The 19,553-nt window shown below is 45.1% G+C and overlaps 1 protein-coding gene across 1 annotated transcript; it reads left to right on the top strand.

Annotated features, from left to right (window-relative positions):
- Positions 1-2,347: 2,347 nt before the first annotated feature.
- LOC134411255 (kelch-like protein 20) lies at positions 2,348-19,271 on the top strand. Its single transcript, XM_063144975.1, has 8 exons — positions 2,348-2,415; positions 4,882-4,973; positions 7,891-8,074; positions 14,478-14,621; positions 15,027-15,160; positions 16,116-16,324; positions 18,268-18,374; positions 19,169-19,271. The coding sequence occupies exons 1-8, from the start codon at positions 2,393-2,395 to the stop codon at positions 19,269-19,271; spliced, it is 996 nt and encodes a 331-aa protein (XP_063001045.1). The 5' UTR covers positions 2,348-2,392.
- The last annotated feature ends 282 nt before the right edge of the window (positions 19,272-19,553 follow it).

Below are 19,553 nucleotides of genomic sequence, written 5' to 3'. Positions count from 1 at the left end.
CTTGTGATCCCTGCAATGCTATGATTCTATGTATGCCAGCTTTTCCTCCTCGAAAAGAATGTTAGGATATAAAGATTTATTTATTTATTACATTTATATACCGCCCCCATAGCTAGAGCTCTCTGGGCAGTTTACAGAAATTCTAAAATTGAGATAGAAATGAGTATACAAAATTTAAAATTCTAAAACGCAGAACATACATACATAAAGCATTACAAACCATTAAAAATAAACATGTGGGTGATTAAGATGTGCCGCCATATGCCTGGGCAAAGAGGAAAGTCTTAACCTGGCGCCGGAAAGACAGCAGCGTTGACGCCAGGCGAGCCTCGTCAGGGAGATTGTTCCATAGTCTGGGGGCCACCACCGAAAAGGCCAAATTAAACAGACTTTTTAAAGATATGTTTCCCCTGTGTAATTTTAATGTGACTTGCGTGATCAGCTGCATTGTGGGTCTACGTTGGGCCTAGAAGTGTTTAAAGTACCTAATTTTATGAGTGAACGAAATACCTGAGCATTTCAATAAAATAAAAATGTACAACAAGGACATCCGAGGGAGGCCAATTTTGCAGTGGTAAGCAAGTGTATATTGCTTGTTTTTGTGGTTTTTAATCTTTGTATATTGTTTTTAAGTGTTTTACGTGAACTGCCCAGAGAGCTTTGGCTATGGGGCGGTGTACAAATGCAATAAATAAATAAATAATAATATAAGTGCCAGGAAGGCAAATGAAGACGATGCCTCTGCACAGGAAGGTCACTTTCGTGCCCCTTCTCCCAAACATTAGAACAGAAAGCCCCTGGGATATGCGTTTCAATCGCCATGCGACAGGATTACAGCCTAGTCGGGTTCCCTTCTAGCACAGAGATTCTCTCCAAATTCAATTACAGGACTTCAAAGAGCTGTTGCTTCTCCTATGCCCTTGAATGTATGAGTCCCAAGGTTTTAAATGTATTTACTTCGAAATCCTGGTCTCTCAGTGGAAGATTGGCCTGCATTTTTTTTTACTCTTCCCTCCCAGCTTCCCCTATCCTATGGAGATGATTCTCATCTCGGTCTTGGAAACGGCTCGCATTATTATTATTTCTTTACTACTCAGGAACATTGGGTTTTGCCCGCAGGCAGAGAAATAATGAAGGTCACGGAAAGCTTTTAATAAATATGTCCACGTTCTGGTGGGCGAAATAGTCTTGGCGTTGGCACCTGGCACTGTGGGACAGCTGCTGGGCTTCCCAGTGCTTTGGGCCACCCACAGCAGGCAGCAAAGACTGTGCGCTTCCAGTTTCATTTTGTCAGGAATAGAAGGCCCGCCCGTGGGACTTGTAGTTTAGCTAAGATTTAATTAGAAGTAGCGTGGAAGGCTTTGGGGGCTATTTGGCCTTTGGAATGTTACAATCTGTGCAAATAGATCTGTGTCAGTGTTCCCAGAGTAGAGTTTTCGGAGAGCTTCTACTCCCTGAAGGCCACCTGCTTGTCTCAACCTTGAGCAAGAAACTGTGAGAAACTGATAAAAGAAAGGGTGGGGGTTTGAAGAAGGGTCTCCCCGTTCAAGGCGTCATCGTGGTGGGCTGAGCAGTGCCACCGTGTTTGGACAGCGGTCTGGCAGAAGCCTAGGGCTCCCCACTGTAGTTGACAGCCTTAATCCATCCTCTGCTACAGGACTTTCCAGGTAACACCGAAGAATTTTATACCAAGTTCCTCCTTGCCGATAGAAACCCCTCAGTTACCTATAAGGTTGCTAAATTCTGCCACGTGGCTATGAGGACACGTCATAACCTATTAACCTCGGAGGACTGTTAAATCTCTGGGAGATGGGAACTAAGGATATGTACTGCTTTGTATGGTTGCTGTTGCTGGATTAATGTTGTGCTGGTCTTGGACCTTAATAAAGTGATTGATTGATTGGTTGACAGCCCCTGACTTGAAGACCAATGGGCTTGCCTGGCATGGTCTCAAGACGGATGACATCGCATCCTTGCTGAAGCTAAGCAGTCCTGGGGCTGGCTAATTCTTAGATGGGGAATAGTTTGGAAACCTCATGTATGTCACCTTGAGGTTGGTTTGTTTTTTGCTTTTTAGAAAGGCGGGACGAAAACTTAACTCGAGGATCTTGACATTCCCTTGCAAATTTTCTATCACATTCGGAGCTGGAATAGATCACTCTTGCTTGGATATCGGGTGTCTTGTGATGCTGAGCGAGGCTTGCGGTTTGGGTCAGGAACAATGGCTTGAGTGGAATTTCACTGACACATGGCTCAGTGGCTTCCAGCCTGCTGCTATGTCTGGCATTCCTATTTTTGGCTTCCGCGTTGGCATATAAACCTGCAGCTTTGCATCCAGATTAGACGGGCCAGGCTTTCCTCACTGGGCAAGAAGCATCGTCGGGGCGTGAGGATGGGCATCTATGAAGAAAGAGGGTGAGTGCAGAATTTTAAAGAAACCGAATGGCTGGATCCAACCCTGTTTTACAGAGGGGGCACCAGATAATATCATGAGTATATGTGTACGTGTAAACAATTGTATGGGCATTATGGATATCAGTCCAGTGTAACTGGGTTTGGTTCCAATTTATTTATTTATTTATTTATTTATTTATTTATTTATTTAATTACATTTATATACCGCCCCACAGCCGAAGCTCTCTGGGCGGTTTACAACAATTAAGAATAGTAAACATTAAAAGTATACAAAAATTTAAAAAACATAAAAACAGTATAAAAACAGTCAGTCTCAATCAGTCTCAAAACTTGGGGAGGGGAAGGGTTAAACGCCTCCCAATTTCCTCCAAAACTCCATCCACAGCCCGTGAGATTTTTTTAAAAAGTTTTAAAAAGGGGTTAGAAAAAGAAGCCTCCATTAACTTTAATGGAAAGGTGTTTTTTTTTACTCCCTTCCATAGGTAGTATTATAGGGGAAGGATTAAACTTCCCCTCCCATAATTTCACCTGTGCTGGAGGGTGGGGGGTTGGGGCTAGCATGCTCAGGGAGGTTTTTAAAGAGGTTTAAAAGGGGATTAAACCTCCTGGGAGGGTTAAAGAACCCCCCCCCCTCTAGAGTCAATGGAGGCTCACTCCTCCCTATATATTAAATCCCTTTCTAATGTTTTCTTTTTAAAAAAACCTCCCTGGGCATGCCGCTCCCAATACCGCCCCTCATAGGAGGAATTGTGGGAAGTGAGGTTCAATTCTGCCCCACCCCCTAATTCCACCTATGAGTGTGGGGGGAGCAAAAAATTCCCATTAGAACCAATGGAGGCTTTTTCCCAATGGAATCAATGGAGAATTTTTCCAATGGAACCAACGGAGGCTTTTTCCCAATGGAATCAATGGAGGCTTTTTCCCAATGGAATCAATGGAGGCTTTTTCCCAATGGAATCAATGGAGGCTTTTTCCCAATGGAATCAATGGAGGCTTTTTCCCAATGGAATCAATGGAGGCTTTTTCCCAATGGAATCAATGGAGAATTTTTCCAATGGAACCAACGGAGGCTTTTTCCAATGGAATCAATGGAGGCTTTTTCCCAATGGAATCAATGGAGGCTTTTTCCCAATGGAATCAATGGAGGCTTTTTCCCAATGGAATCAACGGAGGCTTTTTCCCATGGAATCAATGGAGGCTTCCCCCCCCTTTAGGTAGAATGAGCTGAGGATGCTGGGAGTGAGGGTAGTGTCCGTGAGGTGTTGGAAGGACAGAGCTGTGTGTACCACGGAGCCTGCCCTGCTCTCCCTAAACTAGCCTCCTGCCCACTGCTGTGATGATTACCCCATCACTAATATTAAAGCAAGATTGAGCTGTGAGTCCAGTCGGCTTCTGTACATGGAACCGCGTGGGCTCCATCTTGTTCTTTGTCCCCGGAACGGCCCTGAGTAGGAACCAGACTGAGAAATGCTACTTTAACCATTGTGGGTTCCTGATCACACCCCTTCATGCAACTCAAACTCTTTTAGAACTCCGTTAAAACCTCCCTTACCCTGTCTGAATCACTGCAGATGCTCTAACATTTTCTTGCCTCCCTCTTGGGTTCAGGATGGCTCAGGAAGTCGCCTTTTGAAAAGCTTGCTCAAATGAACACGCTCTTGCGTTGCATTCCCTTCGTGAGTGCTGTTGCTTTATTTATTTATTTATTTATTTATTTATTGCACTTATATACCGCTCCCATAGCCAGGGCTCTCTGGGCGGTTTACAGAAATTCTAAAATTAAGATAAAAACGAGCATACAAAATTTTAAACTCTAAAACACAGAACATACACACATAAAGCATTAAAAACCGTTAAAAAACAAAACATGTGGGTGATTAAGATGTGCCGCCATATGCCTGGGCAAAGAGGAAAGTCTTAACCTGGCGCCGGAAAGATAGCAGTGTTGTCGCCAGGTGAGCCTCGTCAGGGAGATTGTTCCAGAGTCTGGGGGCCACCACCGAAAAGGCCCTGTCCCTCGTTGCCACACTCCGAGCCTCTCTCGGAGTAGGCACCCGGAGGAGGACCTTAGATGTTGAATGTAGTGACCGGGTATATTCACGTCGGGAGAGGCGTTCCATCAGGTATTGTGGTCCCAAGCCATGTAAGGCTTTATAGGTCAAACCCAGCACCTTGAATTGGGCTCGGAAACATACAGGCAGCCAGTGCGAGCGGACCAGAGCAGGTGTTATATGGTCAAACCTTCTGGTTCCCGAAATCAATCTGGCCGCTGCATTTTGCACGAGCTGCAGCTTCCGAACCATCTTCAAAGGCAGCCCTACGTAGAGCGCATTGCAGTAATCTAAGTTGGAGGTTCGAAACCAAGTTTCTAAATCTGCAACTTAAAACTTCTCCGGAATAGAAGAACGGCTTGCTTGCTTTCGGAGGCATGATGAGGATCGCAATAATTGCATGATTTTGTTGCAGGGAACGGATTGAACCGAAGCGGAAGCCGGTTAGCTGGAGGGCCAAATATGCGCCTCTCAAAAGAGGACCTCCAGTTGAACTGCTTTATGCTAGTAAGTATAACAGGCTGTTGTTTCCACTGTTTGTTTTCTGTATGGGCGTTTTTTTCATGCCATCATCATGGTTTGGTCACTGGTTTTCCTGCGGGGTTTACGCGACGCAGCTCCCAGCAACTGTTGAGAAAACACCTCTCAAAGGATGGGGGGATGCCTGCATACTGCCGGAGACGTGCTGGGAGGCGTAGGCGTTTCAGAGATCTCGAGGGATCGCGTGCGGCCATGTGGGCGATTGCCTGACACCTCTGAAATGGCTACACATCCCAGAATGCCTTGCTCAGAGCTGCCCGCGTCCACTGAGAACTGCTTCCCTCCATCCCTCGGCGATCTTGGTCCTGGAGAGAGCAGTGAGGAGCAGCATCAGCGACAATTATTCAGGGACCCGAGCAACGCCGGGAGTATCTGCTAGAATGGATATTATTCCGCGGAACGAGGACAGGACATGTTGTTGCGTAAGGAAAGCAATTTGTTGTCTTACCAAACATAGAAGTGATTTTATGAAAATAGGCCAAGTAGGTAGGCAGTCGGCTTTAGTATCTCTCGTAAATTTCTTCTACTCATAGCAGCTGTTTCGTCACATCCATGTTTTCTCCATATCTTCTTGCAATCCATCCCTGCTAATTTAGGAATGGGAAGCGGTTGTGAACAGCGGGAGGGGAATAAAAGAGAAGGCCTGACACATCCATGGCCATCCGTATATTGAAAGTTAGACTTTGCTGTTGCAAAATCTTTGTCCTGCTGGGACTGGGTGAGATCCTGTACTGGGACAAGGGAAGCTACCTTATTTATGTGGGTGTGGGTTTCTTCCGATGAGCGGTTTGTGTCCTGACTTTCATGGTACAGTGATCTCTGCACAACTCTTCCGTGGTACAGTCATCTCGGCGAAAGTCTGCAGTCTTGCTGGCTTCCGATGCTTCAACTCAAGTGCAGGGGGAAGACGGCTGTAAGGCAACCTTCCCCAACGTGGTGCCCTCCAGATGTGTTGCAACTCCCACCGTCCCAGCCAGAAGAGCAATTGGGGATAATGGGATGGCAGGATTTGTAGTCCAGCTCATCTGGAGGGCGCCCAGTTGGAGAAGGCTGTCATACGTTAGCTCACTCCCACGGGGCTTTTATTAGATCAGGAAGTGTGGGCAGCCAGGGAGGCCGCAGAGCTATGGGGAGAGATGTAATAGAAAGTAGAACACAACTCCCACAAGAAAGGGAAAGGAAAGGAACCTCTTGTGGAAAGCACTTGAGTCATTGCTGACTCCTAGAGGGACGCCTGCTTTCGCTGATGTTTTCTTGGCAGACTTTGTAGTGGGGTGGTTTGCCATTGCCTTCCCCAGTCGCGGTTACCTTTCCCCCAGCTAGCTGGGTACTCATTTTACCGACCTCGGAAGGATGGAAGGCTGAGTCGGCTGCCTGAGGACCAGCTTCCGCTGGGATTGAACTCAGGCCGTGGGGAGAGTTTCGGCTGCAGTAACTGCCGCTTACCACTCTGCGCTATGCGAGACTCCCACAAGAATTTCACTTAAATGTGTTGCTTGAGATTCCGCCTCCCGAAAGCAGTTTTTCCACTGTCAAATTGAATGAGAGGGGTTGCAAAAGAGGAAAGAAAACGAAAGTGGGGAAATGCAGAAGAATTTTTCTGCCCAGTGCTACATGGAAAGGGCATGTCCTTCCTCCATTACGTTTTGAAGATCTGATCAAGGATCCCAGCCCAATTGCAGCCAAAGATCTTGCCCCCAAACCCCAATTAAATGGGCAATCTTTCCTGCATAGCTAGGCAAAGCTCCTTCGGTTGATAATGACTTCAGCTCAGAAACTTCCTAGCTGCCAGGGAAGATGAGGCTTTTCAGGCTGGCTGGCTGGCAGTCACCAGGAAGTTCACGTCTGTCTCTTGGAAGTTAGAGCCACTAATGAGGAAAATCTATTAGTGCTTTAAAGAGGAGAGAGGGAGAAGAGCTGGCAGTTCATTCTCAGCAACGTGTGTCTCTTTCCTGTAGCGTCCCCTTTAGTGAGTCACCATCATCATTTATTATATGGTCACAGACCCAAGGAGAGACAGTAGCAGACATCATTAAGACAGCAAAAACACAACCATTAAATCATTATGCTGAAGGCAGAGAAATTATTAAAACATTACACATGTTTAAAATACCCTAACATAGTTAAAACACCTGAGACAAAGAATATATATATTTATCAAAACAACAACTTGAAATAGAAGTTGCAATCACGTTGGGGGGAAATCGTCTTATGAGTTCTTTGTACAGAAAATTGTACAGAAAATTATGGAACTCGCTACCACAAGATGGCGTGCTGGCCACCAATGTGGATGGCTTTAAAAGGGGGGTTGGATAAATTCCTGGAGGAGAAGGCTATCCATGGCTACTAGCCCTGATGGTTGTGCGCTATCTCCAGTATTTGAGGCATTAAGCCTGTGTGCACCAGTTGCTGGGGAACATGGGCGGAAGGGTGCTGTTGCACCATGTCCTGCTTGTCCATCCCTGGCCGATGGCTGGTTGGCCACTGTGTGAACACAGTGCTGGACTAGATGGACCCTTGGTCTGATCCAGCAGAGCACTTCTGATGTTCTTACATTCTTAAAAACGTATTTGGAATACTTCCTGGCAGGGATGAACAAACCGATAACAGGGTTGGGTTCCCCTTAGTGAGTCCATGACTGGAAGGCAACATTTCAAAATAACTCCTTAAAAACACCCCCCCCCAATGTCAAGTGGGGCCCTGCTAAGCCCCCTAAGTTGGGGGGGTCCGTAGCCTGCTGCTGATTGCTTCCTGTTGACCTGTTGCTTCTGAGCTAGTGGGTGGCAAGAGGAGTGAGGAGTACAGTAACCTCTGTACGCTTGTCCGCTCCCTCTGGAGCTGGCTGGATTGGTTCAATTTCCCCCTCTTTTCTCTCGTTTTGTAGTTGGAGGATTGAGCCCCAATGGCAACGTCAGTGGCGTGGAGTGTTACAACCCCCTGGACCATGAGTGGAAAGTTCTGGGCTCTTCCTCAAGGCAATGCAGCGGCATCGGGGTTGCTTCTTTCAATGGCTCCATCTATGCAGTGGGCGGCCATGATGGTGTGGTGTGCCTCAGCAGTGTCGAGAGGTAACTCTATATCTCCAGAGGGGGGAACGCTGTCCCAGACCTCACGTTGGGCAGAGTTTTTTTTCAAAGCAAATTTTCCAACTGCACAAATGCCCTGTCAGTCTCTCTCACACACACACACCGCCCCCACCCAAGCCAAACACATTATTTCTCTTTCACAACTGGACAGATTATCACCAACTCTAGTAGCTCTTTGAACGTAAAGGTTGACAGGGTCATACGGATACCCAGGAAGGACGACAGACCAAGGGAAGTACACCACTGGTGGTCACCTATAGCCTCCAATTGAAACCACTGCAACGGATCATCAGTGAACTCCAACCCATCAGCACAGATACTTCTCTCTCGGGAGGCAGAGCAGTCCTGGCCTGCAGACCACCTCCCAACCTGAAGCAGATGCTAACCAGAAACAGTACACAGGACAGAGACACAGACAGAGGGACCAGACCATGCCATAGACCCAAGTGCCAACTCTTCCCCCACATCTATGCAGGCAACACTGTCACAGGACCCAACAACATCAGTCACACCATCAAGGGCTCTTTCACCTGCATCCTTATATAATTTGTGTTACATGCCATCCTTGACTTTGTCTATTGTTAAGTTCTTAATAAACACATACACGTAGCACACGTCTTATTTTTTTTCACCACTTTTTTCAATTGCATATTATCTGCACATATTAACTGCACATTTTTTCCCCAACTGCACATTTCCCCCCCAACTACACATTTTTCCCAACTGCACATTTTGTGTCCAACTGCACACTAAAAAAAACCCCCTGATGTTGGGCTGTTTCTGGATGTCATTTGTATCAGCAATGGTGGCAGCTTAGATGTTTCGCCTTGAAAAAGGAGGCGATCACCAAAGAAAGAGGACTCAGATTTATATCTGATTTGTCAATGCTAATTTATACAAATAGATGCAGGTTTAGAAATCACAACTATAATTTAAATAGAATCACAGGCCATGTCACTGTAACAAGCTGGTATAGTGTGTCCCGTAAGGAGTAGCCTTCAATATGCAATTAAGCAAGCAACCTTTAGCCTTCAATGTCAATTTAAAAAAGCATCTGCTATTATTATTATTATTATTATTATTATTATTATTATTATTATTATTATTATTATTATTATTATTTACACTTATATACCGTCCCCACAGCCAGGGCTCTCTGGGCGGTTTACAGAAATTCTAAAAAATTAAGATAAAAACAAGTATACAAAATTAAAAATTCTAAAACATAGAACCTACACACATAAAGCATTAAAAGCCGTTAAAAACTAAACATGTGGGTAATTAAGATGTGTTATTAAGCTAAATAAGCAAACCAACAGAAGAAAAGGTCGCTGGCTAATTTTGCATGGCAGTAACAGTAACTACTACCCCAATACATTGAGGCTGAAGGCAGAGATGAGAAATCTTCACCTAGAAAGTGGTCTTGGAAATTCCAGGGTCATTCTTTGCGCAAGTTCTGCAAATTTGTCAGCTCTGAGGGCTCATCTACACCAAGCAGGGTATTCCACTATGAAAGTGGTATATAAAAGGCAGGAGCCACACGACTGCTTTATAGTGGTATTAAAGTGCACTGCAGGAGCCACACTAGTGCTTTATAGTGGTACTGAAGTGCACTGACAACTGTTGGGGCCCAATGACACATCTACACCAAGCAGGATATAGCACTATGAAAGTGATATGAAAGCAGTATATGGTCTGTGCCATGGGTCCCAATAGTTGTCAATGCACTTCAATACCGCTATAAAGCAGTAGTGTGGCTCCTGCCTTTTATATACCGCTTTTGTAGTGGAATATCCTGCTTGGTGTAGATGAGCCCTGAGCCATCCTGCCAGGTCTTCTCCATCAGAAACATGAGATGGGACTGAAATACTTGAGCGACCGTAAAAATATTATGTGCATAGCAAGACGATACAAATAGGTTTATGTTTCCAGAAGCAGGGAGTTGGGGACATAAATATCTCCCCTTAGGAAGGTCCAGATAGTTGTGGCATTAACGATGTGGGCACAATTTTCTTCCTCATTTTTTTTTTAAAGAGAAAGGAGTGCTGAGTTTAGACCACAGAGATCTGGTTCATAAACCCTGTCCATGCACAAACCTTACTGGGTAACCTCAAACCAGTTTAGCCTATCGTGTAGTTCAGTGGTGGGCCCACGAGCAGGACCCTGGCAGGTTCATATGAGTGCAGGCTGTAACCTGGTCCCAAAGCTACACCTCTTGAATTTCTGCCCGTTGTCAGGAGGTTAGTCTGAGACGCTGTTTGTCAGTGTTGGGACTTACGCAACCACTCCAACCTGTAACCACGGCACCTCATCACATGGGACAGCATCACGTAGGATATGTGGGTCCTCTTGGCCCTAGCCATCCAACGCTTCCTATTTCCCAGAGCTGTTTGGGAAAGATTCCACTTCAAAATTCCCACAACGTCAAAAGAAATATTATTGAGAGGGAGTTCGCAGAAGCTGCTGAGATTTGAGTCCCTTCCTTCAAACAGCTGCTTTTTGTCTTTGGTGGCTAAGTTCTTCTCGGCTGTCCTCGATCAGTTCAGCTTCTGGGTCCATTTCTTCGATTCTTGGAAGTCCTCCTTCTTCCCAGCTATATTGAGCTGTCCCATGAACTCCGTTCACCTTTCTGAGATGTCTTTGTGCTCATGTCAATAATGCGGACTCAAATGAGACTCTCTTCCACTCTCTTTAAAAAAAAGAATCCTGAAGGATGCTCCATTTCCTTCCTCGCGCTTTGCTGTGGCAAACGTTTACTTGTGACAACCTTGTGAACTGGCTTCTTGCTTGGTGGTGACATGTCACAAGTTAAGGTGTGAGTAACAGCCTGCGGGAAAGCTGAGCTGTTGGCATGGCAACAGCCGCTTAACAATCTGTACTTTAAAAAAAGAACACCTCTCATTTTATAGAAATGAGGTCGAGTTTATAAGCCTCCCTTCAACCCCGCCCCAATCTCTGGCTGATTTGCTAAATCCACCTCTCTGCTTCTGGTGTAATATTATTTCTCTTCTATGCAACTGTCTCTGTTTTCTGGGACTGGCCTCTCCATAAATCACAGTTTTGGGGGAAGCCTGTTCCAATCTTTGTCATTCCTCAGAGTTCAGCTCCCTTCTGGGCCCCCTCAAATGTTAAACTTTAGGGTGGGGAGTGGATGTAGCTTGTCTAGTGTGCATACATTTATTTATTTAAAATATTTATATCCCGCCCTATATCACTAAGATCTCAGGGCGGCATGCAGATAAAAACATACAGTATAAAACAATAAATATACACAGTTAAAAACAAATTAAACCATAATCCAAGTTAAAACAATATATAATTTAAAAGCAATAGATGCAGTTAAAACAGTTAAAACAATGTGCCAGTGAGTTTAACCATCAAAGGCTTTGTTAAAAAGCCATGTTTTTACTTGGCATCAAAATGCAATCAATGTTAGTGCCAATCGGGCCTCCAAGGGGAGGGCATTCCACGGTCGGGGGGCCACCACAGAGAAGGCCCTCTCCCTGGTCCCATCATAACGTATATGTTGCATTGGTGGGATGCAGAGAAGGGCTCCTCCAACAGATCTAAGGTCTTGGGCAGGCATATATAAGGAGAGGCGCTCTCTCAAGTATCAAGTATGTAAATACATGCGTATGAATGTTAAGGCATCATGCATTGAGCACGGGGGGCTGGATTAGATGACCTCTAAGACACCTTCCAACTCTAAGATTTTATATCAATGAGGGCCTGGGACAGAATGGGAAATAGAAGCGACAGTTGCCGTGTCTCCTGCAGCATCAGCATTTAGAAAGCTGGGAAGGGTCTCTGATAAATGAGGGCCAGCGCTGAGAAGGCCCTACCGATCAATCACCACCCAATTTATTATTTATTATTTATTTAAAACATTTCTATCCCGCCCTATATCATTAAGATCTCAGAGCGGCGTGCAGATAAAACATACAGTATAAAACAATAAATATGCACAGTTAAAAACAAATTAAACCATGATCCAAGTTAAAACGATATATAATTTAAAAGCAGTAAAAGCAGTTAAAACAATGTCCCAGTGAGTTTAACCATCAAAGGCTTTGTTAAAAAGCCATGTTTTTACTTGGCGTCGAAATGCAATCAATGTTGGCGCCAGTTGGGCCTCCAAGGGGAGGGCATTCCACAGTTGGGGTGCTCCTGAAGGTACTGGTGGCGCCTGGAACAGGGTCTCTAAGGCAGATCTTTAAAAGTGATCAGGTTCATATGGAATGCTATTTGCAGAATTAAGTCCTGGTTTCGGGCATCAGTCTATGGAAGAAGAACAGTCCTGAGTTCAAACCCTTGCTGAGCTATGAAGGTCAATAGAAGAGAAGGCTGTCCATGGCTACTAGCCCTGATGGTTGTGTGCTATCTCCCGTATCTGAGGCAGTAAGCCAGTGTGCACCAGTTGCTGGGGAACATGGGTGGGAGGGTGCTGTTGCACCATGTCCTGCTTGTTCATCCCTGGTCGATGGCTGGTTGGCCACTGTGTGAACCGAGTGTTAGACTAGATGGACCCTTGGTCTGATCCAGCAGGGCTCTTCCTACGTTCTTAAGGCCAGGCATCTGCTAGGGTCTCTCCATATTGTCTTGGCCTCCCCTGAATCTCTTTAGCATGCACGTTATTACTGCTCCGTCTTAGTGACAGCCCAGTCCTTGCTGTATTCCTTGTTCATGACAAGCATGACATCTCCAGCTCATTCCACAAGGGTTGCAGTTATAGGAGGGTGGTGGTGGTGTGGGAGAAACCCTGACTCAATATATGCTTAATTAAGAGAGCACGAGCATGTGACAAGGGATGTGTCATGCTGTATTTTGAGCCAAGCTGGTTTGCTCCTTAAAGCTGGCTGCCCCCATTCCGAAAGAGTCCCATGCCAGACTAGCCCAGCGCCCAGTGATGTGAGCCCAAAGGCTGGCTGGGGTTTTAAATGATTATTTCTGGCGGTGACGTGAGCTTCCTGGCTAAATGGAGCCCCTCTCGGGCATCGAAGTATAGAAGCATAGAAGTATAGCTTCCAAATCACGTGAGGTCCTGGTTCCTCTCTATTCAGCCCTGGTTAGGCCTCATCTAGCGTATTGCGTCCAGTTCTGGGCTCCACAATTCAAGAAGGACACAGACAAGCTGGAGCGTGTTCAGAGGAGGGCAACCAGGATGATCAGGGGTCTGGAAACAAAGCCCTATGAAGAGAGACTGAAAGAACTGGGCATGTTTAGCCTGGAGAGGAGAAGATTGAGGGGAGACATGATAGCACTCTTCAAATACTTGAAAGGTTGTCACACAGAGGAGGGCCAGGATCTCTTCTCGATCCTCCCAGAGTGCAGGACACTGAATAACGGGCTCAAGTTAAAGGAAGCCAGCTTCCAGCTGGACATCAGGAAAAAATTCCTGACTGTTAGAGCAGTACGACAATGGAATCAGTTACCTAGGGAGGTTGTGGGCTCTCCCACACTAGAGGCCTTCAAGAGGCAGCTGGACAACCATCTGTCAGGTATGCTTTAGGGTGGATTCCTGCATTGAGCAGGGGGTTGGACTCGATGGCCTTATAGGCCCCTTCCAACTCTATTATTCTATGATTCTATCAGCATTTCGCCCTTACATGGCACGCGCATTCTCTTTGATGGCCTCAGCAGCTTCTGATGCCGGAACTGGTTTCCAACTTCTGTCTCCCACCACTAGGCATAGAGCAGACATTTGTTTGGTTCACATTTTGACATGCGACGCCACCGGATTTTGTAATTCATCGGTTTGTCCTACTCTGGGTACACCTGGCACTCCCTTTGTGCATGCCTATGCACAAGACATCATCACATAGGCAGGCCACGTGATAAAAACCAATCAGAAAGGGGTCACATGACATGGTGGCAGGTGATGTCATCCCAATCACAAATGACAGCTGTCTACACGGAATGAGATTTCATCTTAAACGAGAGATCGTCTGAGCTCATGGGGATGAGGTGATTCCTTCTTATGTAAATAACAAATTGATTCTGGGTAAGTTCACCTATCGCTGCCTTTAATGCGGATATACCTAATTTTTCACTTTTGAACCGAAACTCAGTTACCTTTCAAAATTCACACACATCTGCACAATTTGCAACGGACTTCCCCAATCAAACAACGCATACAAAAGGTGGATGTTCATGAAAAGAATGTCCAAAAATGCATTATGTTGTGGAAATTGCTTGCAAAAAAAAAAGTGTATATTGGGCAAAATTGCATAAAAACACATCTATAAGGAGAAAGGCACACAAAACTGTGTATGGATTTCCATAAGAAATTCTTTTTTCCCAATTCCTCAGTTTTTGGGGTGAACTGAATTTAAGATTAGTTAAATGAGGAACTGATGGATGTGCCCATCCCTACCTGCCCCCGAAGGTACAATCCTGAATTCCATGAGTGGAAGAAGGATGTGGCTCCGCTGAGTGAACCCAAGCAAGACGTGGCTGTAGCAGAGCTGGGCGGCTTCCTGTACTGTGTTGGTGGTTATGATGGGCTGTTGTGCGTCGACACCGTGGAGAGGTAAGTGGCGTCCAAGGCATGTCCTCTCTCTGTGTTGGTGCCATGCCTTGACGGCCGTTCATTCACTTTGTTTATTGAGCACATTTTTCTTAATTTCCTGTTTCTTTGGCAACTTGGATTGGATCAGTTCGAAACTTGGCATGATTGTAGACCTCATCAGGTAAATTATGGGTACCAAGTTTCAAGTTATTAACTCTACAGGTATCTTTTTTATAAGTGGAATTTTGAGGCTTATAATGACAGAACCTTTTGTGTGTGACTCAACTAATTTTAATAAAGCTTTTCGCACTGATCTGGATGTTACGAAGGCATGAACGGCCTTCGTAACATCCAGTGGGCAGAGCAATTGAAACACTGATTCTAATGTGAGTATGCTTTTTTTCACAATTGTACATTTTCCTCTAGATACGACCCTCTGGTCAACCGATGGCGCAAGATGGCGCCCATGAATCGTTGCCGGAGAGGCCTAGGTTTGGCGGTGCTGGATGGCTACCTGTATGCTGTTGGCGGATCTGATGGCCATTCTCCATTATATTCAGGTACTGGGAAGGTCTGTTCGTGGACCCGACCTGGTCTGAAAACCTCAAGGAGAAATGGCTCCCTCCCTCTTAATTTGTTATTGATTTTATATTTTGAATTTTATAGGCTGCTCTTCCTCTGTAAAGCAGTGTAGAAAGGCAATATGTTCTGAGATCCTGTTTTTAACTCCCACTTCTCTGTCCTGCCCATAATGCCCCCCCCCATATCTATGTAATGTCACCTCTCTTACTTAGAATCATAGAATAGTAGCATTGGAAGGAGCCTATAAGGCCATCAACCCCCTGCTCAATGCAGGAATCCACTTTAAAGCATCCCTGACAGATGGCTATCCAGCTGCCTCTTGAATGCCTCCAGTGTGGGAGAGCCCACAACTGCCTTAGGTAACTGGTTCCATTGTCGTACTGCTCTAACAGTCAGGAAGTTTTTTCTGATGTCCAGCCGGAATCTGGCTTCCTGTAACTTGAGCCCATTATTCCGTGTCCTGCACTCTGGGATGATTGAGAAGAGATCCTGGCCCTCCTCTGTGTGACAACCTGAAGAGTGATATCATGTCTCTCCTCAATCTTCTCTTCTCCAGGCTAAACATGCCCAATTCTTTCAGTCTCTCTTCATAGGGCATTGTTTCCAAACCTCTGATCATCCTCGTTGCCCTCCTCTGACTTCTCTTTCAGTCCCTCCTCACAGCCTCTTTCCCCATGAAAACTTTATCATAACTGTTTGCTCTCCATCCCATATAGTAGGGTGTCCATAGGAAAAAGAAGACAGAGCTCCTGTATCTTTAATAGTTGTGTTGTATGTTTAATATAAAAACATGTGTATTGAACATAGAAAAACATTCAAAAAGGTAATGAAGCCAACTCTGTTACCATTCATGGTGGAACTCCACACGTGGACTGGAGCACACCTGAAGTTTTGGATTACAGCCAGTGTCTTCTATTTTGTTGCCTATCCCAGTGGAGCGTTACAATCCCATGGAAGATAGATGGACTCCTTGCTGTCCTTTACGGAACTGTCGGGAGAATCTGGGATGTGCTACTTTTCAAGGGAAGATCTATGCGGTCGGCGGTCGGGATGACTTCACCGAGCTGTGCAGCGCTGAGCGATTTGATCCTCTTGCCAACGAATGGTCTGCCGTCACGCCCATGAAGTCAAGGAGGAGTCAGGTATTAGGCCACCGCTACGCTGTGCGAACTCACCCAGAGTCATGTCACGGTAACACGGTTGGGCTGTTCTGAAGGGCTGTGGCTGATTTAGTGTTCCAGTGTTCTGGCTTGTAACTTGATGTTCACACATCATGAAACCTCAATGAAGGCAATCCTTTTAGAGGAGCGTTCAGGACAGCAAAATCAGTCAACAGCAGATTACTAAACTTTAGGGTGACCATATGAAAAGGAGGACAGGGCTCCTGTATCTTTAACAGTTGTATTGAAAAAGGAATTTCAGCAGGTGTCGTTTGTATATATGGAGAACCTGGTGAAATTTCCTCTTGTCACAAAAGTTAAAGCTGCAGGTGCCCTGCCCTCTTTTAAATCTGGTTACTCTAGTAGAGCTCCTGCAGCTTTAACTGTTGTGATGAAGAGGGAATTTCACCAGGTTCTCATATATACAAATGACACCTGCTGAAATTCCTTTTTCAATACAACTGTTAAAGATACAGGAGCCCTGTCCTCCTTTTCATATGGTCACCCTAACTAAACTATAAGTCAGCAACAACAAACTCCTATTCTTTGTTAAAAAGAAAAGGCCGTCTTTAAAATTTCATCTCAATCAAATTTGGAGTTGTGAATGATTACAACTCACAACTCCAGTATTCACTGGCAGTATTCACTTTAAAATGGCATCAAAAATAAGTTCAAGGCTCGTCATTATGGTGGAAAAGCCAGATTTAAAAGGGAAAAGGACAGTGATGTAAGCTGAGCATTATCTGTTGTCTGCAGTATAAACGCTGTCGTGGTTGTTTCCATTTTAAAATGAAACTATTTGCTGTCTTGGGGTACAAACTGCTAGAAAGCCTCATTTAAAAAATTTCTGTTTTAAAGCACTTAAGGTATCTTGAGCACCTGAAGTTCTTTTTCTTTGCTTGTTAGGAACTCTGCTGAGAGTTTGGGTGTACATTTGATCTATGATTAACAGCACAACAGCGTGCATACCTATTCAGAAGTAACCTCCCCCCTCTTTACAATGCAATGAAGTTTGAGGATTTCCGCCTAAATTATTATTCAATGAGCCTTTCTACAAGAAGCTTTTATTGTGATTTCTCACTCAGAGTAGTTTGCAGGTCTTTTACATGACGTTATCCTCCTCCAGATCCTCTCCAGTGCTTTGCAATCATTATCACAGTTTCCCCCCACTCCTAACAAGGGAAGTCTGGTATTTTTCTGAATGGCATTATAGAACTCTGCTGTATTTGCGCAATTCTGCTATACCACAGCACCACCTATTGGTTGTATAATGGAACATAGAGAAAGAACCCCCCCCCCCTCAAGAACATGTGTAAAGGAGCCTATCTTAATCCCACAATGTATCTGGAAGCAGAAGCCTTGGTAAAGGTGTGTGGGTTAAAAGCCTTGTGTAGAAAAGCCGAATGTAAATGCAGTGATCAAAGTTTGTGGCTCTTTTTCTCCTCCTTCTCCTCTTCCTCCTCATTCTATACCACCCCGTGGCTGAAGCTCCCTGGGCAGTTTACGTACGATCACATGAAAAGCAACTGGTGTCAACACCTAAACAACGTAGCTTATTTTCAGTGAAGTCTCAGATATAATTATCCGATCTAGCTTCGCTGTTGGTTTTACCAGACGCCCACAGTTCTATACTCCATAAAGATTTGTGTGAGTGTTTCTGCTAGCAGCAGACGCATACTGAATTGCTAAGACACTGGAAATTGCAATCTGGTTTCAAGTTACAGGGATGGTGTGCAAAGGTGTGGCTAACACAGAGCAGACGACTAAGGCAAATGTTGAAGTTTGAGGAATTTATTGTAACCTGGTTCCAACCTATGCCCAAACCATGGTACATCATCTCTGGAAAGCATTTTCTATGTGGCCAATGGTGAACACGAGAACTCTGTAATATCTCTTCCTCCTCACCCCCCACTTAAATTATACAGGTGAGCCTTGTTGCTGCCAACGGCTACCTCTTGGCCATCGGGGGATATGACGGCATGGTCCATGTGTCCACCGTGGAAGCCTTTGACTTGGAGCTCAATGCTTGGAGGTAGGAGACCATCGTCTTTCAATGAGCCATAGCTTTCTCATTACCGACCCTGGCCATCATCCTTATTGGCGCGTCCCAAGAGACCCACTCTTCCTTCTGGATTAAAACTGAAATCACACTGCCATTCTTACGTTCCCAACAATTCAGTTTTAGACTATAAGGTTCATCAGACGAGCAGTCATCCTTAAAACGCATTCAATAGTCAGGAAATTCCGGAATCAGACTGGCAAAGCCCGGCATGTCTGTCTAGAAAAACCCCCATGAGCGAGAAAGATATAATATTTATTTATTTATTTACTACCCGCCTCTCCCTCTGGATCGAGGCGGGGAATAGCACCAAATACAAAACACCATAAAATACATAAAACTCATTAAAAACGTATAAAACTAATACATCGTTACTAATACTATAACCCTCTGATATTGCTTATTTATTTCCCAGACTGTGGAATGGCCTGCCGGAGGAGACTCGTCAACTTGTCTTTTAGCATTCAAGAAAGCTATCAAGACTGATCTCTTCCGGCAGGCCTATCCAGTGGAATTTTAGGATGCTTTTAGGATGTTTTTTAACATGCTATGTTTTTAATCAGTATTTTATGCTTGCTCTTGTTCCCCGCCTCGATCCAATCGGAGAGGCAGGTAAGAAATAAATTATTATTATTATTATTATTATTATTATTATTATTATTATTATTATTATTATTGGGCTCCACGCTCTTGCTTTGCGCCATCAAAATGCATCATGCCCCCCCCCTCGCCCTGTCCTTTACCCGTTTCTTCTTTTTCTCACACAGGCGTTTCGGCAACATGCAAACCCGTCACCCCGGCGGAGGCGTCACCGTGATCAAAACGGCTCCCTGTGACCTGGAGTTTTCTGAATCGCCTTGGAGCAGATAAAGAAGAAGGCCTTCCTTCTTCTCACATCAGTTCATTGGTTTCCGTTCATCACTCTGCTGCTAAGATCATCTTCTTGGCTCGCCGCTCTGACCATGTTACTCCACTTCTGAAATCTCTTCATTGGCTTCCAATTCACTCCAGAATCCAATATAAACTTCTCCTGTTGACCTACAAAGCTTTTCACTGTCTAGCTCCTTCCTGTCTTTCCTCTCTCATCTCACACCACTGCCCCGCTCGTGCTCTTTGCTCCTCTGATGCCATGTTTCTCGCCTGCCCAAGGGT

The sequence above is a fragment of the Elgaria multicarinata genome, chromosome 19, assembly GCF_023053635.1.
Source record: "Elgaria multicarinata webbii isolate HBS135686 ecotype San Diego chromosome 19, rElgMul1.1.pri, whole genome shotgun sequence".
Taxonomy (NCBI): domain Eukaryota; kingdom Metazoa; phylum Chordata; class Lepidosauria; order Squamata; family Anguidae; genus Elgaria; species Elgaria multicarinata.
Note: the sequence above shows the minus strand (reverse complement) of the source record. Positions and strands in the feature narration are given on the sequence as shown.